The sequence below is a fragment of the Anser anser genome, assembly GCF_964211835.1.
Source record: "Anser anser genome assembly, contig: HAP1_SCAFFOLD_151, whole genome shotgun sequence".
NCBI classification, from domain to species: domain Eukaryota; kingdom Metazoa; phylum Chordata; class Aves; order Anseriformes; family Anatidae; genus Anser; species Anser anser.
The window spans coordinates 102,897-128,031 of NW_028153587.1; the positions used below are offsets into that span (position 1 = coordinate 102,897).

The 25,135-nt window shown below is 57.5% G+C and overlaps 1 protein-coding gene and 1 long non-coding RNA gene across 5 annotated transcripts; one reads left to right on the forward strand and one right to left on the reverse strand.

Annotated features, from left to right (window-relative positions):
- Positions 1–47: 47 nt before the first annotated feature.
- LOC310891888 lies at positions 48–13,196 on the forward strand. Its single transcript, XR_014577764.1, has 2 exons — positions 48–667; positions 12,383–13,196. It is a non-coding gene; the product is annotated as an uncharacterized lncRNA (long non-coding RNA).
- LOC310891886 (uncharacterized protein) lies at positions 1,968–24,274 on the reverse strand. 4 transcript variants are annotated; one of them, XM_083854113.1, is made up of 17 exons: positions 23,908–24,128; positions 23,442–23,612; positions 22,571–22,867; positions 21,864–22,205; positions 21,155–21,259; positions 17,277–21,082; positions 16,161–16,268; positions 15,172–15,344; positions 12,064–14,153; positions 11,600–11,770; positions 10,729–11,025; positions 10,022–10,363; positions 9,309–9,413; positions 5,431–9,236; positions 4,315–4,422; positions 3,326–3,498; positions 1,968–2,307 (listed from the first exon to the last, which is right to left on the reverse strand). In XM_083854113.1, the coding sequence occupies exons 3-6, from the start codon at positions 22,668–22,670 to the stop codon at positions 20,982–20,984; spliced, it is 648 nt and encodes a 215-aa protein (XP_083710239.1). In that variant the 5' UTR covers positions 22,671–22,867; positions 23,442–23,612; positions 23,908–24,128; the 3' UTR covers positions 1,968–2,307; positions 3,326–3,498; positions 4,315–4,422; positions 5,431–9,236; positions 9,309–9,413; positions 10,022–10,363; positions 10,729–11,025; positions 11,600–11,770; positions 12,064–14,153; positions 15,172–15,344; positions 16,161–16,268; positions 17,277–20,981. The 4 variants fall into 4 exon arrangements, with proteins under 4 accessions (XP_083710239.1, XP_083710236.1, XP_083710238.1 ...); XM_083854110.1 differs by lacking the exon at positions 23,442–23,612 and having other exon boundaries at positions 23,908–24,274; XM_083854112.1 differs by lacking the exons at positions 5,431–9,236; positions 9,309–9,413; positions 10,022–10,363; ... (4 more) ...; positions 16,161–16,268; positions 23,442–23,612 and having other exon boundaries at positions 23,908–24,274.
- Between the last annotated feature and the right edge of the window lie 861 nt (positions 24,275–25,135).

Below are 25,135 nucleotides of genomic sequence, written 5' to 3' on the forward strand. Positions count from 1 at the left end.
CTACCCAAAGGCTTGGGTTGGGAGGCTTAATTAGGGGCGTAATTAGGGTTACATTTAGGGTAGTTTGGAGAAAGAGAAGGCGCAGAGTCCTGTTGCGTGTGGGGCTGTGTAAAGGCTCCCAAAGCGAGATCAGGTCTACCCAAAGGCTTCTGCTGGGAGGCTTAATTAGGGGTGTAATTAGGGTTAGGGTCAGGGTTGTTTGGAGAGAGAAGGCGCAGAGTCCTGTTGTGTGTGGGGCTGTGTAAAGGCTCCCAAAGGGAGGTCAGGTCTACCCAAAGGCTTGGGTTGGGAGGCTTAATTAGGAGTGTAATTAGGGTTAGGGTCGGGGTTGTTCAGAAAGAAGGCGCAGAGTCCTGTTGTGTGTGGGGTTGAGTAAAGGCTCCCAAAGGGAGGTCAGGTATACCCAGAGGATTCCGTTGGGTGGCTTAATTAGGGGCGTAATTAGGGTTAGGGTCAGGGTTGTTTGGAGAGAGAGAAGGCGCAGAGTCCTGTTGCGTGTGGGGCTGTGTAAAGGCTCCCAAAGGGAGGTCAGGTCTACCCAAAGGCTGCTGCTGGGAGGCTTAATTAGGGGTGTAATTAGGGTTACGTTTAGGGTAGTTTGGAGAAAGAGAAGGCGCAGGGTCCTGTTGCGTGTGGGGCTGTGTAAAGGCTCCCAAAGGGAGGTCAGGTCTACCCAAAGGCTTGGGTTGACAGGCTTAATTAGGGGTGTAATTAGGGTTAGGCTTAATATCCTGGGGGGGGGGGTTGGGGGGGTCCCAGGGAGGATCCTTAATGGCTTGGGGGGGGGGGTCTTAGTGGCTATGGGGGGGGCCTTAATTAGGGTTAGGGTCTGGAGAGAGAGAAGGCGCAGAGTCCTGTTGTGTGGGGTTGCATAAAGGCTCCCCAGGGGAGTTCAGGTGTACCCAAAGGCTTCGGAATGGGGGCACTTTTTGATGGGAGAATCGGGGGACTGCTCCACGGCACTCGTCTCTCCCTTCCACTCAAGAGCGCCTTGCAGACGGCTGCTGGGCACCTGCAGTGGCACCGTGCTGGTACAAAAGTAAGCGTGTGTGGAGCATGCTGCGATCTACCTCTTCCTTAGTGACCTGCAGCGACTGGAGGGGGCTGAGGCAATGAAGCTCCGTGCTGTTCCCTCGGGCCCCCAGAGAGAAGAGATCAGCGCCTGCCCCTCCACTCCCCTCCTCAGGAAGCTGAGGGCCGCCGTGAGGCCTCCCCTCAGTCGCCTCTTTCTACCTCTAGTCTTAATAGCTGTTGTTCCACTCAGGATGGTAGTGCAGCAAAAAGAAGTATATTACACACTGTTTGCATGATGTAAAGAAATAAATAAAAAACACCACAATCTGGTAAAAACTGAGCTGAGCCTGTCCTTTAAAAAGGGGAGAATATGCTACGGAAAGGAAGAGCTGTCTTTGTAATTGCTCAGCCACTCAATCTTGCTATCGTCACCAGTGAAAAGCCGTTCTCCCCGTGTGCTGTGCCCTCGTGAAACCCCCCTCCCCAGAGCAGAGCATCCAGCTGTGGGGCCCAGCACAAGGGAGACTTGGGCAATGAGCTGGGATTTTTTTCTTCTACCCCTTGAGGAGAGCTGAGCCGTGGGAGCGTTGGCATGGGGCGCCCTGGCCAAAATCGGCCATCCGTGCAGGGTCAGGACCTGAGGAGGGCTGGCTGTGGGGAGCCTGGCCTCGGCCCAGGATCAGGAAGGGCCCGCGCTTGTGTGTGGCTGCGGCACTGCCAGTTTGAGCAGGGGGTTCTCGGGTGAGCGCTGTGCAGGGTCACTGCCGCGCTCACAGCCCTTCTGTCTGCTCCTGCTGTGCTGCTCCCCAGCTCCCTTCCCCTGCGTTCCCTGCATGGTGGGCAGTCTGGCTGACCCCCAGCACCGAGGACCCTCAGGCTTACTTCTCGATCAGTCACAAAGTCCTGCTGTGGGTTCCTGGGTGTTGCTGTACATAAGACCCGGACTGCTGTGCTGTATTACACAATATTTATTGGAAGTGTGGCCAAGGCTGCACCCCGGGGGGGGCTGCCCCAGCCCTTGGAAGAGGGTGGAGGGGGCCGTGGAGGTGATGTCTGTGCCCACGAGGACTGGGGGCTGCTGGGCCGGTCGTGCACCTTCCACTGATCCGCTGCCGGGCTTGGGGGCCGTGGAGGCCGGGCTGGTGGCAGGCGGGCCGCTCTTCCAGGCACTGATGGTGGCTGCTGGCATCGGGCCTGGCTCTCAGGCGTACCACGGTGGTCAGGCTGCCTGTAGGGGCTCACGGAGCGGCTGCGGGTGTCAATGTCTGGGCTGCCTGGGCTGCGGCGAGGCGCCTGCGGAGACAGGAACTTGCTGAGGCCGTGCTGCGGCTGCGGTGCCAGGCGGGTGCGAGGCAGCAGGGTGCAGGCACCCGGCTGTGCGTGAGCTGTGGGCATACAGTGCTCTGTGCAGAAAACAGGGTGCCCTGTGCCCTCGGCTGGGACTCTGCTCCCCTCCACATCCTGCCCCAGCTTGTCTCCTCCCCAGCGCCTCGCCAGCCATCCTGACCTGCCTGCTCTGCACGTGCTGTCCCAGCAAGAAGACCTGGCCCCCGCAGAGACAGGGGTCCACAGCCGGGCTCAGCACGACCGGGTCCCAACAGCCACCGGCTGCCCTTTTTCAGAGCGCCTTGCAAGGACCAGTACTCAGCTCCCTGCCCGGCCCTGGCCCTGGCCCAACAAGGTGACGGCCTCGGCTCCCTGTTCGGGGAGGTGCTGCCCATCCGCTCTTTGGGATGTGTAATTAAACACACAAGCTCTGTGTGTGCTGAGGACACGCACGCTGGCAGCGCTCAGGTGCGGCTGTGACACACCGACTGCCCCTCTCCAAGGCAATGCCCGCAGCTGGCAGGGCTCATCCCCATGCTCCCAGTAGCTGGCACACCTTGGCTGAGGCGGACACCTGCAATTCAGGGCATCCCAGAACAGGGTGCCTTGTGCTGGGGGGGAACTGGCACTGCTGCGCTTCTCTCTCCGATGGCACCCTCTCTCAGCTCCTGCATTTCTCTTCCTGACCTCGCTTTGCCTACGGCTGTCCCTGGCTCTGCTCTTGCTGCGGAAGGGCCAAGCTTCGCTAAGACCAGCAACAGAAAAATGGGCTCCAGAACAGAATGCCCAGGAATTAGAGGCCACCTAAAGCACTGGACAGCAGAAATTTCAGAAGAGTCTGGTCAAAAACTAACTGCTCACTTCACAATACGCTAACGACAACTGCTTCCTGGCTGGCAGCAGCCACATAATAACGTTGACAAAGATACGGTAACGAATTTGGGAGGGGGAGAGGAGGAGAGGGAGCGGGGGAACAACAACTCACTGATTTTTCTGCCTCCAACGCCGGATAAGCACGCAGCATGAAGAACACAGCTATCACAAGCAGGAAGGCAATCAAGAATGCCACAGCGCCTCCTATGCAGTAACGGCCTCCTATGCAGTAACTTCGGAAATCTTGGGGCTTCGCAGTGTTTGCATTGTTCTCCCCATCCACGCCTGCAAGAACAATTGTGGACATTGCTGTGTCCTGCGCACTACTGGTAATCTCACCGGAGGTCTGACATTGCCAGGAAGTGTTCTGTTTCATTTGGTTAGCATCTTTGAGCAAGTGAAAATCCTCAGGCCGCAATGCTTCCTGAGGTTCAGCAGAAGCTGGGGAATCTGCCAAAGGCACTGCAACTCAAGGCACTCTGGAGCCTCCCTTTTGCCTCTCAGCTTTGTTTTCCCTCCATCCTTTGTTTTCCCTGCCATAATGCTGAGGGCCCAGTGTCTCAGGTTTGCTCCCCCAGCTCTTTGGAGTTCTAAAAGGTCTTAGGTGCTTGCCCACCTTCGCTGCTCGAGGCACACTCGGAGCCTTAGGGACAAAACTGAACAAAATTCGGGAGCCCAGGAGTGCCAGTGAGGCAGTGCCCCATCTGCACTGAGTCAGGGCATCACTCTGGGCCTCAGCTCACAGGAGGGGTCCCGTTTCCCATCGTCTGCTCAATGGGCTTCTGACGGCCTCGTTCCCCCAAGAGCAAGGTTCCAAAATCCCTGGGAACTGGGTGCGCTGGGAGGTGACCCCTCTCTAGCCACAGCCACAGAGCTTTGTGAGCGTCTCTCCGCTGCACTGCTCTCACATGCTGTCATAGCCCGGGGAAGACAGCCATCCTCAGGGAGCCACTCCTGCCTTCCTCTGCAACACTTGCTGCCTACTGACACTCTTGGGTTTGGCTGCTGACATGAGCTGCAAGAGCGGGTACCAGGGCAAGAACCTGCACACGCATGCTGGTTCTGGTTGGTGACAGCGGATGACCAAGAAACAGCCTTTACCTGGTGGGGCAGTTGACTTCACTGGCTCTGTTCTTTTGCCAGGGAGCGGCAGCGTGCGACCGCTTCCTCGCCAAAGCACCTTCTTCGGCACAGTCTCTCTAACCAGCCCTTTAGAAAGAAAGCAGGACAGTGTGACCCTAAGGAACCGCTCCTCCTTTCGAGGACGGTATCTTTGAAAGGTAGTGCTTCTCAAAAGACATCCCTAAAGTTTAGAAGCTACGGCCTGGGCTTCTGGGGGACGTACTCACTACTCCAAACAACATGTCATTCACAAAGAAAAATCTAAGTGTTCGACTCCTGGCAGTCTACCAGCACAGACAGCAAAATCTGGCCTGCTGCGAGACCAGGAGATTGCAGGAGATCTTCTTGTTCACATCGCACATAGTGCATTTTTGGCACACTGCAAGATGTTGCTCAATTCGTGCCTTCAAAGAGGACAGAAAAAAGCTGCATCCAGTTCAGAGGCAGGAACAGCCCTTCTGAGAAGCATGTCCATCCCATCATGCTGACTCCATCCCATGGGAAGGGCAAGAGTCACACACATCAGGCTGAGCCGCAAGCTCTTGAACCATGTTGTGGGCACAGTTGTGGGCATCAGGGAAGAGCCCACAGTCCCCAAACAAGAGGAGAAGCACAGCCAAGTCATTTGAAACCCAACTAGAATTGGACAGCTAAATCAGCTGAAACTGAGGTAAGCGCCAAGGGTGCTTTTCCCCTGCAGTGACATGTGTCTCCCGGCAAATGAGACAGCAAGGACTGCTTGGGCTGTGCCTCCTGCCTTGAACTCGCCCAGCTGCAAGCAGCGCTGTGCAGGAGCTGAACACAAGTTCAGCAGAAGCCCTTTGCTGCTGGCTGGATACCAATGTTTGCACGGAACAGCTCGGACCACTTATGGTAGTGCTGGGCTAGCAGCTGCCCTTGGGACACGGCGTGACCCACAAGCGGCAGCAGAGGCTCTCGGCCTTCTCTGGCGCTCACCAGTGCCTGCTAGGTGTGAAATTGAGTGTCTCCGCTCTGATCCATCCCTTCCTGCTGTGCAGGTTACGGTGTGTCCACACATGGATTTAGAACCTCAGCTTCCCAAGTCTTATGGCGGACAGAGTGAAATATACCCACCAGGTGCTGCCTTCTCTAACTCCTTTATGAGATCCTCTACGATGTCAGGGGATGTTGGGGAAGATTTTCTTATTTCAGCATTGTCCTTTGCTCTTAGAGGACCTGAACAGAAAGTAGGAAGTTAACTTTGGCACCAGTGCAATTTGGAGGACCAGGGCTTCGTTTGTGAAGTCAGTGAAATGACTTCCCACCCCTGGGATACCAGCTGGGCTCCAGCGCAGGAAGCAGCCGAGGGTCTGGCAAAGCCCTCCCTGGGGACACTTCTGCAACCAAAGCCCCGTGAGAAGTTTCTGTCCCAGCGCCATCTACATCAATAGCTCAGTAGGAGAGCATACCAGGGCTCGTGCCTTGACAGGGCACACACACGTGCCGGTCTGTACCCTCCCACCTGCAGAGATGCCTGGCTGACGTTTGGGCTTTGAGCTGGCAGCTCTCAAAGGAAGTCAAAAGCCACAACTTACCCAGGCCATCTCCCAGAGCTTCAGTCCTGGAACCCATCTGGGAGCCTGGATCACCTTCGCCTTCGGTCCCATCTGTAAACACAAGTGGAGTCCCTCCTGTGAACTACGCCAACATACTCCTTCTGACCAGAGTGACAGAGAATGCGGTTCAAAGAGGGGACTGCTCCACGGCACTCGTCTCTCCCTGCCACTCCAGAGCATCTTGCAAACAGTTGCTGGGTGCCTGCAGTGGCACCGTGCTGGTACAAACTAAGCGTGCGTGGAGCTGCCCGGAGAAGGGCCCTCCCCGTGCCCACCCCAGGTCTCAACTCAAGCGCAAGGTGCCTGCTGGCTCTGCAGCACCTAGATGCTCCTGCCTTCCGCTGACTTACCTGGCAGATTAACCTGAGGCTCGTGGTCCACATCAGGCTGAGGTGTCGAGTAGCCAGAGCCTACGAGAACTGCTGCAATCAAGCACAGAAGAGAAACATTCCCCGTGCATGGTGTGATCTACCTCTTCCTTAGTGACCTGCAGCGACTGGAGGGGGCTCAGGCAAGGATGTGGGACCCAGACACGAGCCAGGATTTCCAAAGCCGCAAAGGGGCCTGCTGAGCTGGAGGCTCCCTCTTGGCCTCTTCCCAAATCCTCTCTCCAGGCTGTGCGCAACACCCCGCAGGGACCACGCCGCCAAAGATGTGGCCCCTCAGGTGTTTCTTACGGGAAGATCTCTGCTGGACACAAAGGAAGACCCCACTGCAGGGGGAGCGTGCAGACCCCGGGAAAAATGATCATCCATGTTTGTCATGGAGAAGCCCCCTGGCCAGTGAGCAGCTGAACCCTTGCTGAGCTAGCTCAACAAACCCTTAACAAACAGCAAGGAAATGAACACGGACAACTTACCACCTGTGGGACCCATACTGGCAGGCTCAGGAGCAGGATTCCATGGAGGCACTTGACCAGTACTGCCTGTGGGCACAAGTGGGATCAGACACAGGTAAGGGGAGCTTCCATTGCCTCTTGGGGCCTGCCTCTTCCTCAGTGACCGGGAGGCACTGGCTGGGGCTCAGGTAATGACATGGCCCAAACAGGAAGAAAAGCCTGGGTTCTTCCCTCTCTGTGGAGAGGGGCAGGGGTGGCATCTCTCCAAGTGAAGAAATATTCAGGGCTCATTTGTGCAAGCCCCCTCAAGGCACAAACGCGCTTGGAAGACCCTGAATAAACTATTACAGCCCATTAGCCATCTTCCTTCAAGGAAGCACACTCGCAACGTACCTCGGGGATCCTCCTGAGGCTCCAAACCATGATCCAGCTGAGAAGCTGGATATCGAGAGCCAACATCGTCATCATCTAAAATCAAGCAGAGATGAGAGACGTTGCCATGGCATGCTGTGCTCTCCCTCTTCCCCAGCACCCTGCAGTGACTGAGGGGGCTGAGGCAATGTCACGGGACAAAGATGCAGGTGGAAATTTCCCAAGAGGGGCCAGCGGCCTCAGCCCCACAGGGGCTCAGACCCGGGCTTCTCGGCCCCAGCGCCGCTCCCGGCCCCCCCGGCAGGAAACAACCCCGCAGCAGCCACGGCCCCACCGTGCCACCCTGCGGGGCTTCTGCCTCCTGCCTGCCCCCTGCCCGCGGTGCCCGCCCGGCCCTGCTGCCATCCCGTCCCCGTCCCCTCCATCCATACGCGTGCCGCGCAGCACCATGCCGCCCAGGGTTTGGTGTTGGCCCCGGCCCTGCCCACCCACCTGCTCCCGGTGGTCGCCATGGCGCAGCCTGGGCACCCCGGGCACACAGGGCCACCAGGAGGAGGAAGAGGACGCAGGCAGGGGCCGTGGCTCCCCACACTCGCACCATGCTTCCACCACCGCCGCTGCAGCTGCAGCTACTGCTGCTGTCAGGACCGGTGCGGAGCAGTGCCTGTGGGCTGGCCCAGCGTCACAATGGGGTGTCGGGATGTCACGGCCCAGCACTGCATCACCGAGAGGTATTGTGACCTCGCAGCCCTCCCGGTGTCACGGAGCAGCGTTGGGACCTCATGGCCCGGCAGCACGCTCCCTCCCCTCTATCGATTCTTTCTCATCCACTGCTGGCTGCCGGGGGCTGAGGGCATGGCAGAAAGAGGCTGGAGGGGAAGGAAGGCTGCGAGGTGGAGATAAGGCCGCGGAGGACAGGAGAGAGCGGTTCCGCTATCCTCATATCTCACAGCCTCATACTGCCCCAAAGTCGCTCTGTATCCCATCGGCAGGGTCGCCATCTCCTTCCTGCCCCCATATCCCTCCCCAGCAGCCTGCCGTATCCCCAAAGCCCCCTGTCCTTAGTGCCATCCATAGCCAGATTTCCCAGCGCGCCCCCATCAGCTCAGGTTCCCGTATTGATCACGCAGCTTCCCCACATCCCTGCATTCCCCTCATATCCAGTGCTGGTGGCATGCCATATCCCATAGCCCCGCACATGCCCCAAATATCCACCACTCACTCCTTAACGTCCCACCCCAATATCCCCCCAGTTCCCTGTACGCCACCCCCAGGGGCTCAAATGCCACCTCCACATTTTCACACGTTCCCAGTCTCTGCATTTCCAGCATCCTCCTGTTGCAGCCCCACAGCTCCCACGTATATGGGCTATGGGACATTCCCCTCCAAAAGCCCAAACACCAGAGCCCCCAGCCACCCACCCCACCTGCAGCGGCTCTCCCACCCCTCCCTGGATGCCCTAACATCCCTAACACACCGGGACAACCAGGCGAGGTGACAGCGGTGGCCATCCAGTTAATGACACGCACAAGGGCTTGTTCTGATTTGGGGACTCTCCTTCCACCTTTTTTCTTCTCCTTCACCTCTCCAACCTGCTCTTCCCACCGTCGTGCCCTCCTCGATGCTCCTGGCATCCCTTTTCTTCCCCATCCCTCTCTCACTCTGTCTCAGCCTCTGTCCATGCTTTCATTTTTCACTCACACTGTTTGTCTCTCCATTTCATTTCTCACCCTTTCTCACTCCTTTCTTTTTCCTCACAATTTCCATTTTTATTTCTGGTCTTTCTTCATTTTCTCTTTCACAATCACCCTTCCCGACAACGTCCATGTCTCCTCCCTCCCCTCTACCACGTGAAACGACCCCTTTCTACTTCTTTCATCCTCCCAGGAACCCTTTCTTGCTTTGTTTTCCCACAGGTGAGCACCTGTTTGGCTGCACACCAGTCTTTTGGGATGCGTCTTCAGCAGGGAGCGGTCTTTAGGGGGTGGAATCGCCCACAGCATCTTCCTCTCATTAGTGTTCCTCATACTTATTCTCCTCCTGAAGGGTGTGTGGGGATCTGGCGTGCAGCTGGGAGATCCCGGCAGGGCTGGCTCCAGACAGGAACGAGGCGTCTGCGGGAAGGAGCGAGGTGGGTGGTGGGGAGCCCAAAGGTGGGGCGATTCCCCCCTCAGCTCAGGGTGTACCTTTGGTTCTCCCCCGGGCCCAGAAGAAGAGGAGGATGAGGCTGTTGATGGTGAGGAAGCAGCCGCCCACAACCAGGAGCCGTAGAAGAAGGAAGCAGCTCTTCCCTGCAAGAGGGTGGGACAGGTTAGGAGATGTAGACACAGTTCATGCGTGCTGACGGAGGGAAGGCTGTGAGCATCGTTCCGCCACCATCTCTCTTTCCCTTTCCCCACCCCTCCGTCTCCAGGCATTCTGCTCAGGTCCTGAGTGCTGAACACCCAAAGACTTTCCCCGCTTGCTTGGCTCTGCAGGAGGCACTGAGAAATTTGGGAACAATGGCTCGGGAGGCCAAGGAGAGGCTGCTGAGCCATAAAGGTGGACAGAGGGATGCTCGATACTTGTTTGGGGTGGTTGGGGTGATGGAAGGGCTGAGAGGGAGGGAGAGGTGGGTGCAAGACTGGGTGGGCTGAGTCATGGACAGAAGGATGGTGATCGGATAGATAGAGCAGCTGCCCGGTGCAAAAATCAGCTAGTTTGGAGAGGAACGTACAGGGACTGGAATGGAATCGTTTCAGGAAAAAATGGAGAGAGGGAGGGACAGACGGATGGACAGATGGAGAGAGGGATGGTTTAATGGGCTGGTTACTGGATGGATGGATGGATGGGTGGGTGGATGGGTTGGTGGTGGATGGACTGACAGATTGTTAGGTGGGTGGATGGATGGCCAGCTCACCTTTCTTTTGGGCATTTATACTGATAGACACGGCTTGGCTTGTGAAGGACGGGATCCACCTCTCAGGCTTTTTTTCCTCATACTTGCAGGTAAAGTTTCCACTCTGTTGGGGACCAGCACGTGGGAGCTGGAGGACCATGGAAGTCCTTAAATTGCCCCCGTGATCTGCTGCATTGTCCTCAGAGCCTTCTGTCGTAGGGAGGACCTCTTGGCCATCCCTGTAGAAGTGAAACCTCCGTACAGTGGCGTCTCCAGGGGCCTTACAGATGATGCTCAGGAGATCTCCTGCCATCACCTCTCCCAGCGGGGACTCCACCGTCAGCAGGGGCTGGGGAAGGTGGTCTGAGAAAAGGGGAGGAATAAATGGAGACGTAGCAATAAGGACAGCACAAACGGATCTCCAGTTGTTTGCCTTCCCACTGCATGCAGCAAAGCTTGGGATTGTAGGCTTCCTGCCACGACATGAGAAGAGCGCCAGTGGCAGCCACCTTCCAGACCATGCTGGTCCCAGAAAGATAAATCCTCCACCCAGAAATCCTACTGATTTTGGCGATGGGCTGGGTTAAACCACAAAGCCCACCAATCCTGATTTCCAGGTGAGTTGTCACATTGCGGGGCGATAGCTGACACCCACGTTTGGGCATCTGAATAGTTCTCAGAGAGGAGGGAGAAAGCAGAGAGAAAGATAAAGAAATCACACAGCTCACCTCCAATCTTGATCACCAGTTTTTCGCTGGTTGGGGATATGAGCTGCTTCCGACCTTGCTTGAGGGAATAGCTGCAGAAATGCGGCCCCCTGTGTTGCATTCGGGAGAGGACGAACTCAAACGTGTAGTTATTCGTCGAGCTAAATCCTGAAACTGCCCAGCCAGCCTCGCCAAAAATTTGGTACGTCAGCTTCCCAGTGATGCTGGGGGGAGTGGTGCACACCAGCGTGACAGCGTCTCCAAAGAAATATTCCTTCTGTCCCTGCAGCACCCAGAGGGTCGGGGCAGGGACTGCGGCTGGGGGATAGAGAGGGAGACAGGCAGGGGGGACGGAGGTGAGGTGCAAGGAGCAGAGGCAGAAGGGACTAACTCCACGCAAATAAAAGAAACTGGCTTTCATTTCAAGGAATACAATAAAGCACAGAGGGGACCTCGTAAAGCAGAAATGTCTCTGGGCTAGGACTCATTTTATCTCCTTGGGATTCAGCACAAGGTTGCGTCCCGCTGCGGGAAGTGATGAAAGAAAGGAGACTGCAAAAACCCTTTCCACACCCTGGGCAGCTTTGCCATGCCGGCAGAAATGTCCTTAATGTGCTTTCAAGCAATTTTATTTTTTTTTGCTGCAACTTGGTAATTTATGAAAATAGGAAATGGGGAAGGGGGGTTGAAAAGGCTAAGGGTGAAGGGTAAAACCCGTCGCTGATGCTCCTCCACAGCAGCCACTGGGAAAACACGTTTGGTCTCCACCTCCCTACCTGCCCCCAGCTGCAAACCCTACAAAAATACCATTGACCCACACCCAAAATAGGAGGAGCAGGTGTGGGAAGGAGAGGGCCGGGAAGGGGTTGGGTCTCAAGGGGTTTCCACTCACCACCAGTGTGTTGACACGAGGCAGGACCTCAACAAAGTGAGATAACGAAAAATCCCCAGCACCCAATTTCACCACTGGGTTGTTATGGGGAGGGGGAATGAGGCTGAGGGTCTCCCAGACAGTCACACCTGTGGGACCCCAAATCCAGCCGTGCCCCCAGCAGCTCAGCCCCTGTTTAAGGAGACCCCAGAGGAGTTACCTTCCTCGGAGACCATCTGGCGATGTTAAGGCCCCCCCCCCCCCCCCCAGATTACTAACACTCCCCCCCCCCAAGCCATTAAGGACCCTCCCTGAGACCCCCCCAAGCATATTAAGGACCCCCCCCCGGGCATTAAGCCCCCTTCCCCCCCCCCCGGGATATTAAGGACCCCCCCCGGGCCATTAAGCCCCCCCCCGGGATATTAAGGAACCCCTGGGATATTAAGGCCCCCCCCATGGATTTTAAGCCCCCCCCCCGGGCCCACCTCGGCCTCGCTCCGCCGGGGGAGGCTCTCCCGCAGCGGCCGGGCCTGGAGCTCCGGGAGGCCGAGGGCGGCCTGGGCCCGCAGCGCCGCCAGCAGCGATCGCTTCTCCCGCAGCGACCAGGCCGCGGCCCGGGGCCTCCCCGCCGGGGCCTCGGCGAAGCGGGCCGGGACCAGGCGGGGCCGGGGGGGAGGCTTCATGGCGCGGGGAGATGGCGTCAGGGCGACGAAACGGGGTGGAAACGGGGGGAGCTGGGAGGGAACGGCCCGCCGGGGGGTGCTGGGAGATGTGGTTCGGGGGGGGAGGAGAAAGGGACAGCAGGTCTACCCAAAGGCTGCTGCTGGGAGGCTTCATTAGGGGCGTAATTAGGGTTAGGGTCGGGGTTGTTCAGAAAGAAGGCGCAGAGTCCTGTTGTGTGTGGGGTTGAGTAAAGGCTCCCAAAGGGAGGTCAGGTCTACCCAAAGGCTTGGGTTGACAGGCTTAATTAGGGGTGTAATTAGGGTTAGGCTTAATATCCTGGGGGGGGGGTTGGGGGGGTCCCAGGGAGGATCCTTAATGGCTTGGGGGGGGGGGGTCTTAGTGGCTATGGGGGGGGCCTTAATTAGGGTTAGGGTCTGGAGAGAGAGAAGGCGCAGAGTCCTGTTGTGTGGGGTTGCATAAAGGCTCCCCAGGGGAGTTCAGGTGTACCCAAAGGCTTCGGAATGGGGGCACTTTTTGATGGGAGAATCGGGGGACTGCTCCACGGCACTCGTCTCTCCCTTCCACTCAAGAGCGCCTTGCAGACGGCTGCTGGGCACCTGCAGTGGCACCGTGCTGGTACAAAAGTAAGCGTGTGTGGAGCATGCTGCGATCTACCTCTTCCTTAGTGACCTGCAGCGACTGGAGGGGGCTGAGGCAATGAAGCTCCGTGCTGTTCCCTCGGGCCCCCAGAGAGAAGAGATCAGCGCCTGCCCCTCCACTCCCCTCCTCAGGAAGCTGAGGGCCGCCGTGAGGCCTCCCCTCAGTCGCCTCTTTCTACCTCTAGTCTTAATAGCTGTTGTTCCACTCAGGATGGTAGTGCAGCAAAAAGAAGTATATTACACACTGTTTGCATGATGTAAAGAAATAAATAAAAAACACCACAATCTGGTAAAAACTGAGCTGAGCCTGTCCTTTAAAAAGGGGAGAATATGCTACGGAAAGGAAGAGCTGTCTTTGTAATTGCTCAGCCACTCAATCTTGCTATCGTCACCAGTGAAAAGCCGTTCTCCCCGTGTGCTGTGCCCTCGTGAAACCCCCCTCCCCAGAGCAGAGCATCCAGCTGTGGGGCCCAGCACAAGGGAGACTTGGGCAATGAGCTGGGATTTTTCTCTTGTACCCCTTGAGGAGAGCTGAGCCGTGGGAGCGTTGGCATGGGGCGCCCTGGCCAAAATCGGCCATCCGTGCAGGGTCAGGACCTGAGGAGGGCTGGCTGTGGGGAGCCTGGCCTCGGCCCAGGATCAGGAAGGGCCCGCGCTTGTGTGTGGCTGCGGCACTGCCAGTTTGAGCAGGGGGTTCTCGGGTGAGCGCTGTGCAGGGTCACTGCCGCGCTCACAGCCCTTCTGTCTGCTCCTGCTGTGCTGCTCCCCAGCTCCCTTCCCCTGCGTTCCCTGCATGGTGGGCAGTCTGGCTGACCCCCAGCACCGAGGACCCTCAGGCTTACTTCTCGATCAGTCACAAAGTCCTGCTGTGGGTTCCTGGGTGTTGCTGTACATAAGACCCGGACTGCTGTGCTGTATTACACAATATTTATTGGAAGTGTGGCCAAGGCTGCACCCCGGGGGGGGCTGCCCCAGCCCTTGGAAGAGGGTGGAGGGGGCCGTGGAGGTGATGTCTGTGCCCACGAGGACTGGGGGCTGCTGGGCCGGTCGTGCACCTTCCACTGATCCGCTGCCGGGCTTGGGGGCCGTGGAGGCCGGGCTGGTGGCAGGCGGGCCGCTCTTCCAGGCACTGATGGTGGCTGCTGGCATCGGGCCTGGCTCTCAGGCGTACCACGGTGGTCAGGCTGCCTGTAGGGGCTCACGGAGCGGCTGCGGGTGTCAATGTCTGGGCTGCCTGGGCTGCGGCGAGGCGCCTGCGGAGACAGGAACTTGCTGAGGCCGTGCTGCGGCTGCGGTGCCAGGCGGGTGCGAGGCAGCAGGGTGCAGGCACCCGGCTGTGCGTGAGCTGTGGGCACACAGTGCTCTGTGCAGAAAACAGGGTGCCCTGTGCCCTCGGCTGGGACTCTGCTCCCCTCCACATCCTGCCCCAGCTTGTCTCCTCCCCAGCGCCTCGCCAGCCATCCTGACCTGCCTGCTCTGCACGTGCTGTCCCAGCAAGAAGACCTGGCCCCCGCAGAGACAGGGGTCCACAGCCGGGCTCAGCACGACCGGGTCCCAACAGCCACCGGCTGCCCTTTTTCAGAGCGCCTTGCAAGGACCAGTACTCAGCTCCCTGCCCGGCCCTGGCCCTGGCCCAACAAGGTGACGGCCTCGGCTCCCTGTTCGGGGAGGTGCTGCCCATCCGCTCTTTGGGATGTGTAATTAAACACACAAGCTCTGTGTGTGCTGAGGACACGCACGCTGGCAGCGCTCAGGTGCGGCTGTGACACACCGACTGCCCCTCTCCAAGGCAATGCCCGCAGCTGGCAGGGCTCATCCCCATGCTCCCAGTAGCTGGCACACCTTGGCTGAGGCGGACACCTGCAATTCAGGGCATCCCAGAACAGGGTGCCTTGTGCTGGGGGGGAACTGGCACTGCTGCGCTTCTCTCTCCGATGGCACCCTCTCTCAGCTCCTGCATTTCTCTTCCTGACCTCGCTTTGCCTACGGCTGTCCCTGGCTCTGCTCTTGCTGCGGAAGGGCCAAGCTTCGCTAAGACCAGCAACAGAAAAATGGGCTCCAGAACAGAATGCCCAGGAATTAGAGGCCACCTAAAGCACTGGACAGCAGAAATTTCAGAAGAGTCTGGTCAAAAACTAACTGCTCACTTCACAATACGCTAACGACAACTGCTTCCTGGCTGGCAGCAGCCACATAATAACGTTGACAAAGATACGGTAACGAATTTGGGAGGGGGAGAGGAGGAGAGGGAGCGGGGGAACAACAACTCACTGATTTTTCTGCCTCCAACGCCGGATAAGCACGCAGCATGAAGAACACAGCTATCACAAGCAGGAAGGCAATCAAGAATGCCACAGCGCCTCCTATGCAGTAACGGCCTCCTATGCAGTAACTTCGGAAATCTTGGGGCTTCGCAGTGTTTGCATTGTTCTCCCCATCCACGCCTGCAAGAACAATTGTGGACATTGCTGTGTTCTGCGCACTACTGGTAATCTCACCGGAGGTCTGGCATTGCCAGGAAGTGTTCTGTTTCATTTGGTTAGCATCTTTGAGCAAGTGAAAATCCTCAGGCCGCAATGCTTCCTGAGGTTCAGCAGAAGCTGGGGAATCTGCCAAAGGCACTGCAACTCAAGGCACTCTGGAGCCTCCCTTTTGCCTCTCAGCTTTGTTTTCCCTCCATCCTTTGTTTCCCCTGCCATAATGCTGAGGGCCCAGTGTCTCAGGTTTGCTCCCCCAGCTCTTTGGAGTTCTAAAAGGTCTTGGGGGCTTGCCCACCTTCGCTGCTCGAGGCACACTCGGAGCCTTAGGGACAAAACTGAACAAAATTCGGGAGCCCAGGAGTGCCAGTGAGGCAGTGCCCCATCTGCACTGGGTCAGGGCATCACTCTGGGCCTCAGCTCACAGGAGGGGTCCCGTTTCCCATCGTCTGCTCAATGGGCTTCTGACGGCCTCGTTCCACCAAGAGCAAGGTTCCAAAATCCCTGGGAACTGGGTGCGCTGGGAGGTGACCCCTCTCTAGCCACAGCCACAGAGCTTTGTGAGCGTCTCTCCGCTGCACTGCTCTCACATGCTGTCACAGCCCGGGGAAGACAGCCATCCTCAGGGAGCCACTCCTGCCTTCCTCTGCAACACTTGCTGCCTACTGACACTCTTGGGTTTGGCTGCTGACATGAGCTGCAAGAGCGGGTACCAGGGCAAGAACCTGCACACGCATGCTGGTTCTGGTTGGTGACAGCGGATGACCAAGAAACAGCCTTTACCTGGTGGGGCAGTTGACTTCACTGGCTCTGTTCTTTTGCCAGGGAGCGGCAGCGTGCGACCGCTTCCTCGCCAAAGCACCTCCTTCGGCACAGTCTCTCTAACCAGCCCTTTAGAAAGAAAGCAGGACAGTGTGACCCTAAGGAACCGCTCCTCCTTTCGAGGACGGTATCTTTGAAAGGTAGTGCTTCTCAAAAGACATCCCTCAAGTTTAGAAGCTACGGCCTGGGCTTCTGGGGGAGGTACTCACTACTCCAAACAACATGTCATTCACAAAGAAAAATCTAAGTGTTCGACTCCTGGCAGTCTACCAGCACAGACAGCAAAATCTGGCCTGCTGCGAGACCAGGAGATTGCAGGAGATCTTCTTGTTCACATCGCACATAGTGCATTTTTGGCACACTGCAAGATGTTGCTCAATTCGTGCCTTCAAAGAGGACAGAAAAAAGCTGCATCCAGTTCAGAGGCAGGAACAGCCCTTCTGAGAAGCATGTCCATCCCATCATGCTGACTCCATCCCATGGGAAGGGCAAGAGTCACACACATCAGGCTGAGCCGCAAGCTCTTGAACCATGTTGTGGGCACAGTTGTGGGCATCAGGGAAGAGCCCACAGTCCCCAAACAAGAGGAGAAGCACAGCCAAGTCATTTGAAACCCAACTAGAATTGGACAGCTAAATCAGCTGAAACTGAGGTAAGCGCCAAGGGTGCTTTTCCCCTGCAGTGACATGTGTCTCCCGGCAAATGAGACAGCAAGGACTGCTTGGGCTGTGCCTCCTGCCTTGAACTCGCCCAGCTGCAAGCAGCGCTGTGCAGGAGCTGAACACAAGTTCAGCAGAAGCCCTTTGCTGCTGGCTGGATACCAATGTTTGCACGGAACAGCTCGGACCACTTATGGTAGTGCTGGGCTAGCAGCTGCCCCTGGGACACGGCGTGACCCACAAGCGGCAGCAGAGGCTCTCGGCCTTCTCTGGCGCTCACCAGTGCCTGCCAGGTGTGAAATTGAGTGTCTCCGCTCTGATCCATCCCTTCCTGCTGTGCAGGTTACGGTGTGTCCACACATGGATTTAGAACCTCAGCTTCCCAAGTCTTATGGCGGACAGAGTGAAATATACCCACCAGGTGCTGCCTCGTCTAACTCCTTTATGAGATCCTCTATGATGTCAGGGGATGTTGGGGAAGATTTTCTTATTTCAGCATTGTCCTTCGCTGTTAGAGGACCTGAACAGAAAGTAGGAAGTTAACTTTGGCACCAGTGCAATTTGGAGGACCAGGGCTTCGTTTGTGAAGTCAGTGAAATGACTTCCCACCCCTGGGATACCAGCTGGGCTCCAGCGCAGGAAGCAGCCGAGGGTCTGGCAAAGCCCTCCCTGGGGACACTTCTGCAACCAAAGCCCCGTGAGAAGTTTCTGTCCCAGCGCCATCTACATCAATAGCTCAGTAGGAGAGCATACCAGGGCTCGTGCCTTGACAGGGCACACACACGTGCCGGTCTATACCCTCCCACCTGCAGAGATGCCTGGCTGACGTTTGGGCTTTGAGCTGGCAGCTCTCAAAGGAAGTCAAAAGCCACAACTTACCCAGGCCATCTCCCAGAGCTTCAGTCCTGGAACCCATCTGGGAGCCTGGATCACCTTCGCCTTCAGTCCCATCTGTAAACACAAGTGGAGTCCCTCCTGTGAACTACGCCAACATACTCCTTCTGACCAGAGTGACAGAGAATGCGGTTCAAAGAGGGGACTGCTCCACGGCACTCGTCTCTCCCTGCCACTCCAGAGCATCTTGCAAACAGTTGCTGGGTGCCTGCAGTGGCACCGTGCTGGTACAAACTAAGCGTGCGTGGAGCTGCCCGGAGAAGGGCCCTCCCCGTGCCCACCCCAGGTCTCAACTCAAGCGCAAGGTGCCTGCTGGCTCTGCAGCACCTAGATGCTCCTGCCTTCCGCTGACTTACCTGGCAGATTAACCTGAGGCTCGTGGTCCACATCAGGCTGAGGTGTCGAGTAGCCAGAGCCTACGAGAACTGCTGCAATCAAGCACAGAAGAGAAACATTCCCCGTGCATGGTGTGATCTACCTCTTCCTTAGTGACCTGCAGCGACTGGAGGGGGCTCAGGCAAGGATGTGGGACCCAGACACGAGCCAGGATTTCCAAAGCCGCAAAGGGGCCTGCTGAGCTGGAGGCTCCCTCTTGGCCTCTTCCCAAATCCTCTCTCCAGGCTGTGCGCAACACCCCGCAGGGACCACGCCGCCAAAGATGTGGCCCCTCAGGTGTTTCTTACGGGAAGATCTCTGCTGGACACAAAGGAAGACCCCACTGCAGGGGGAGCGTGCAGACCCCGGGAAAAATGATCATCCATGTTTGTCATGGAGAAGCCCCCTGGCCAGTGAGCAGCTGAACCCTTGCTGAGCTAGCTCAACAAACCCTTAACAAACAGCAAGGAAATGAACACGGACAACTTACCACCTGTGGGACCCATACTGGCAGGCTCAGGAGCAGGATTCCATGGAGGCACTTGACCAGTACTGCCTGTGGGCACAAGTGGGATCAGACACAGGTAAGGGGAGCTTCCATTGCCTCTTGGGGCCTGCCTCTTCCTCAGTGACCGGGAGGCACTGGCTGGGGCTCAGGTAATGACATGGCCCAAACAGGAAGAAAAGCCTGGGTTCTTCCCTCTCTGTGGAGAGGGGCAGGGGTGGCATCTCTCCAAGTGAAGAAATATTCAGGGCTCATTTGTGCAAGCCCCCTCACGGCACAAACGCGCTTGGAAGACCCCGAATAAACTATTACAGCCCATTAGCCATCTTCCTTCAAGGAAGCACACTCGCAACGTACCTCGGGGATCCTCCTGAGGCTCCAAACCATGATCCAGCTGAGAAGCTGGATATGGAGAAGCAACACCGTCATCATCTAAAATCAAGCAGAGATGAGAGACGTTGCCATGGCATGCTGTGCTCTCCCTCTTCCCCAGCACCCTGCAGTGACTGAGGGGGCTGAGGCAATGTCACGGGACAAAGATGCAGGTGGAAATTTCCCAAGAGGGGCCAGCGGCCTCAGCCCCACAGGGGCTCAGACCCGGGCTTCTCGGCCCCAGCGCCGCTCCCGGCCCCCCCGGCAGGAAACAACCCCGCAGCAGCCACGGCCCCACCGTGCCACCCTGCGGGGCTTCTGCCTCCTGCCTGCCCCCTGCCCGCGGTGCCCGCCCGGCCCTGCTGCCATCCCGTCCCCGTCCCCTCCATCCATACGCGTGCCGCGCAGCACCATGCCGCCCAGGGTTTGGTGTTGGCCCCGGCCCTGCCCACCCACCTGCTCCCGGTGGTCGCCATGGCGCAGCCTGGGCACCCCGGGCACACAGGGCCACCAGGAGGAGGAAGAGGACGCAGGCAGGGGCCGTGGCTCCCCACACTCGCACCATGCTTCCACCACCGCCGCTGCAGCTGCAGCTACTGCTGCTGTCAGGACCGGTGCGGAGCAGTGCCTGTGGGCTGGCCCAGCGTCACAATGGGGTGTCGGGATGTCACGGCCCAGCACTGCATCACCGAGAGGTATTGTGACCTCGCAGCCCTCCCGGTGTCACGGAGCAGCGTTGGGACCTCATGGCCCGGCAGCACGCTCCCTCCCCTCTATCGATTCTTTCTCATCCACTGCTGGCTGCCGGGGGCTGAGGGCATGGCAGAAAGAGGCTGGAGGGGAAGGAAGGCTGCGAGGTGGAGATAAGGCCGCGGAGGACAGGAGAGAGCGGTTCCGCTATCCTCATATCTCACAGCCTCATACTGCCCCAAAGTCGCTCTGTATCCCATCGGCAGGGTCGCCATCTCCTTCCTGCCCCCATATCCCTCCCCAGCAGCCTGCCGTATCCCCAAAGCCCCCTGTCCTTAGTGCCATCCATAGCCAGATTTCCCAGCGCGCCCCCATCAGCTCAGGTTCCCGTATTGATCACGCAGCTTCCCCACATCCCTGCATTCCCCTCATATCCAGTGCTGGTGGCATGCCATATCCCATAGCCCCGCACATGCCCCAAATATCCACCACTCACTCCTTAACGTCCCACCCCAATATCCCCCCAGTTCCCTGTACGCCACCCCCAGGGGCTCAAATGCCACCTCCACATTTTCACACGTTCCCAGTCTCTGCATTTCCAGCATCCTCCTGTTGCAGCCCCACAGCTCCCACGTATATGGGCTATGGGACATTCCCCTCCAAAAGCCCAAACACCAGAGCCCCCAGCCACCCACCCCACCTGCAGCGGCTCTCCCACCCCTCCCTGGATGCCCTAACATCCCTAACACACCGGGACAACCAGGCGAGGTGACAGCGGTGGCCATCCAGTTAATGACACGCACAAGGGCTTGTTCTGATTTGGGGGCTCTCCTTCCACCTTTTTTCTTCTCCTTCACCTCTCCAACCTGCTCTTCCCACCGTCGTGCCCTCCTCGATGCTCCTGGCATCCCTTTTCTTCCCCATCCCTCTCTCACTCTGTCTCAGCCTCTGTCCATGCTTTCATTTTTCACTCACACTGTTTGTCTCTCCATTTCATTTCTCACCCTTTCTCACTCCTTTCTTTTTCCTCACAATTTCCATTTTTATTTCTGGTCTTTCTTCATTTTCTCTTTCACAATCACCCTTCCCGACAACGTCCATGTCTCCTCCCTCCCCTCTACCACGTGAAACGACCCCTTTCTACTTCTTTCATCCTCCCAGGAACCCTTTCTTGCTTTGTTTTCCCACAGGTGAGCACCTGTTTGGCTGCACACCAGTCTTTTGGGATGCGTCTTCAGCAGGGAGCGGTCTTTAGGGGGTGGAATCGCCCACAGCATCTTCCTCTCATTAGTGTTCCTCATACTTATTCTCCTCCTGAAGGGTGTGTGGGGATCTGGCGTGCAGCTGGGAGATCCCGGCAGGGCTGGCTCCAGACAGGAACGAGGCGTCTGCGGGAAGGAGCGAGGTGGGTGGTGGGGAGCCCAAAGGTGGGGCGATTCCCCCCTCAGCTCAGGGTGTACCTTTGGTTCTCCCCCGGGCCCAGAAGAAGAGGAGGATGAGGCTGTTGATGGTGAGGAAGCAGCCGCCCACAACCAGGAGCCGTAGAAGAAGGAAGCAGCTCTTCCCTGCAAGAGGGTGGGACAGGTTAGGAGATGTAGACACAGTTCATGCGTGCTGACGGAGGGAAGGCTGTGAGCATCGTTCCGCCACCATCTCTCTTTCCCTTTCCCCACCCCTCCGTCTCCAGGCATTCTGCTCAGGTCCTGAGTGCTGAACACCCAAAGACTTTCCCCGCTTGCTTGGCTCTGCAGGAGGCACTGAGAAATTTGGGAACAATGGCTCGGGAGGCCAAGGAGAGGCTGCTGAGCCATAAAGGTGGACAGAGGGATGCTCGATACTTGTTTGGGGTGGTTGGGGTGGTGGAAGGGCTGAGAGGGAGGGAGAGGTGGGTGCAAGACTGGGTGGGCTGAGTCATGGACAGAAGGATGGTGATCGGATAGATAGAGCAGCTGCCCGGTGCAAAAATCAGCTAGTTTGGAGAGGAACGTACAGGGACTGGAATGGAATCGTTTCAGGAAAAAATGGAGAGAGGGAGGGACAGACGGATGGACAGATGGAGAGAGGGATGGTTTAATGGGCTGGTTACTGGATGGATGGGTGGATGGATGGATGGGTTGGTGGTGGATGGACTGACAGATTGTTAGGTGGGTGGATGGATGGCCAGCTCACCTTTCTTTTGGGCATTTATACTGATAGACACGGCTTGGCTTGTGAAGGACGGGATCCACCTCTCAGGCTTTTTTTCCTCATACTTGCAGGTAAAGTTTCCACTCTGTTGGGGACCAGCACGTGGGAGCTGGAGGACCATGGAAGTCCTTAAATTGCCCCCGTGATCTGCTGCATTGTCCTCAGAGCCTTCTGTCGTAGGGAGGACCTCTTGGCCATCCCTGTAGAAGTGAAACCTCCGTACAGTGGCGTCTCCAGGGGCCTTACAGATGATGCTCAGGAGATCTCCTGCCATCACCTCTCCCAGCGGGGACTCCACCATCAGCAGGGGCTGGGGAAGGTGGTCTGAGAAAAGGGGAGGAATAAATGGAGACGTAGCAATAAGGACAGCACAAACGGATCTCCAGTTGTTTGCCTTCCCACTGCATGCAGCAAAGCTTGGGATTGTAGGCTTCCTGCCACGACATGAGAAGAGCGCCAGTGGCAGCCACCTTCCAGACCATGCTGGTCCCAGAAAGATAAATCCTCCACCCAGAAATCCTACTGATTTTGGCGATGGGCTGGGTTAAACCACAAAGCCCACCAATCCTGATTTCCAGGTGAGTTGTCACATTGCGGGGCGATAGCTGACACCCACGTTTGGGCATCTGAATAGTTCTCAGAGAGGAGGGAGAAAGCAGAGAGAAAGATAAAGAAATCACACAGCTCACCTCCAATCTTGATCACCAGTTTTTCGCTGGTTGGGGATATGAGCTGCTTCCGACCTTGCTTGAGGGAATAGCTGCAGAAATGCGGCCCCCTGTGTTGCATTCGGGAGAGGACGAACTCAAACGTGTAGTTATTCGTCGAGCTAAATCCTGAAACTGCCCAGCCAGCCTCGCCAAAAATTTGGTACGTCAGCTTCCCAGTGATGCTGGGGGGAGTGGTGCACACCAGCGTGACAGCGTCTCCAAAGAAATATTCCTTCTGTCCCTGCAGCACCCAGAGGGTCGGGGCAGGGACTGCGGCTGGGGGATAGAGAGGGAGACAGGCAGGGGGGACGGAGGTGAGGTGTAAGGAGCAGAGGCAGAAGGGACTAACTCCACGCAAATAAAAGAAACTGGCTTTCATTTCAAGGAATACAATAAAGCACAGAGGGGACCTCGTAAAGCAGAAATGTCTCTGGGCTAGGACTCATTTTATCTCCTTGGGATTCAGCACAAGGTTGCGTCCCGCTGCGGGAAGTGATGAAAGAAAGGAGACTGCAAAAACCCTTTCCACACCCTGGGCAGCTTTGCCATGCCGGCAGAAATGTCCTTAATGTGCTTTCAAGCAATTTTATTTTTTTTTGCTGCAACTTGGTAATTTATGAAAATAGGAAATGGGGAAGGGGGGTTGAAAAGGCTAAGGGTGAAGGGTAAAACCCGTCGCTGATGCTCCTCCACAGCAGCCACTGGGAAAACACGTTTGGTCTCCACCTCCCTACCTGCCCCCAGCTGCAAACCCTACAAAAATACCATTGACCCACACCCAAAATAGGAGGAGCAGGTGTGGGAAGGAGAGGGCCGGGAAGGGGTTGGGTCTCAAGGGGTTTCCACTCACCACCAGTGTGTTGACACGAGGCAGGACCTCAACAAAGTGAGATAACGAAAAATCCCCAGCACCCAATTTCACCACTGGGTTGTTATGGGGAGGGGGAATGAGGCTGAGGGTCTCCCAGACAGTCACACCTGTGGGACCCCAAATCCAGCCGTGCCCCCAGCAGCTCAGCCCCTGTTTAAGGAGACCCCAGAGGAGTTACCTTCCTCGGAGACCATCTGGCGATGTTAAGGCCCCCCCCCCCCCCCCCCCCAGATTACTAACACTCCCCCCCCCCAAGCCATTAAGGACCCTCCCTGAGACCCCCCCAAGCATATTAAGGACCCCCCCCCGGGCATTAAGCCCCCTTCCCCCCCCCCCGGGATATTAAGGACCCCCCCCGGGCCATTAAGCCCCCCCCCGGGATATTAAGGAACCCCTGGGATATTAAGGCCCCCCCCATGGATTTTAAGCCCCCCCCCGGGCCCACCTCGGCCTCGCTCCGCCGGGGGAGGCTCTCCCGCAGCGGCCGGGCCTGGAGCTCCGGGAGGCCGAGGGCGGCCTGGGCCCGCAGCGCCGCCAGCAGCGATCGCTTCTCCCGCAGCGACCAGGCCGCGGCCCGGGGCCTCCCCGCCGGGGCCTCGGCGAAGCGGGCCGGGACCAGGCGGGGCCGGGGGGGAGGCTTCATGGCGCGGGGAGATGGCGTCAGGGCGACGAAACGGGGTGGAAACGGGGGGAGCTGGGAGGGAACGGCCCGCCGGGGGGTGCTGGGAGATGTGGTTCGGGGGGGGAGGAGAAAGGGACAGCAGGTCTACCCAAAGGCTGCTGCTGGGAGGCTTCATTAGGGGCGTAATTAGGGTTACATTTAAGGTAGTTTGGAGAAAGAGAAGGCGCAGGGTCCTGTTGCGTGTGGGGCTGTGTAAAGGCTCCCAAAGGGAGGTCAGGTCTACCCAAAGGCTTGGGTTGACAGGCTTAATTAGGGGTGTAATTAGGGTTAGGCTTAATATCCTGGGGGGGGGGTTGGGGGGGTCCCAGGGAGGATCCTTAATGGCTTGGGGGGGGGGGTCTTAGTGGCTATGGGGGGGGCCTTAATTAGGGTTAGGGTCTGGAGAGAGAGAAGGCGCAGAGTCCTGTTGTCTGGGGTTGCATAAAGGCTCCCCAGGGGAGTTCAGGTGTACCCAAAGGCTTCGGAATGGGGGCACTTTTTGATGGGAGAATCGGGGGACTGCTCCACGGCACTCGTCTCTCCCTTCCACTCAAGAGCGCCTTGCAGACGGCTGCTGGGCACCTGCAGTGGCACCGTGCTGGTACAAAAGTAAGCGTGTGTGGAGCATGCTGCGATCTACCTCTTCCTTAGTGACCTGCAGCGACTGGAGGGGGCTGAGGCAATGAAGCTCCGTGCTGTTCCCTCGGGCCCCCAGAGAGAAGAGATCAGCGCCTGCCCCTCCACTCCCCTCCTCAGGAAGCTGAGGGCCGCCGTGAGGCCTCCCCTCAGTCGCCTCTTTCTACCTCTAGTCTTAATAGCTGTTGTTCCACTCAGGATGGTAGTGCAGCAAAAAGAAGTATATTACACACTGTTTGCATGATGTAAAGAAATAAATAAAAAACACCACAATCTGGTAAAAACTGAGCTGAGCCTGTCCTTTAAAAAGGGGAGAATATGCTACGGAAAGGAAGAGCTGTCTTTGTAATTGCTCAGCCACTCAATCTTGCTATCG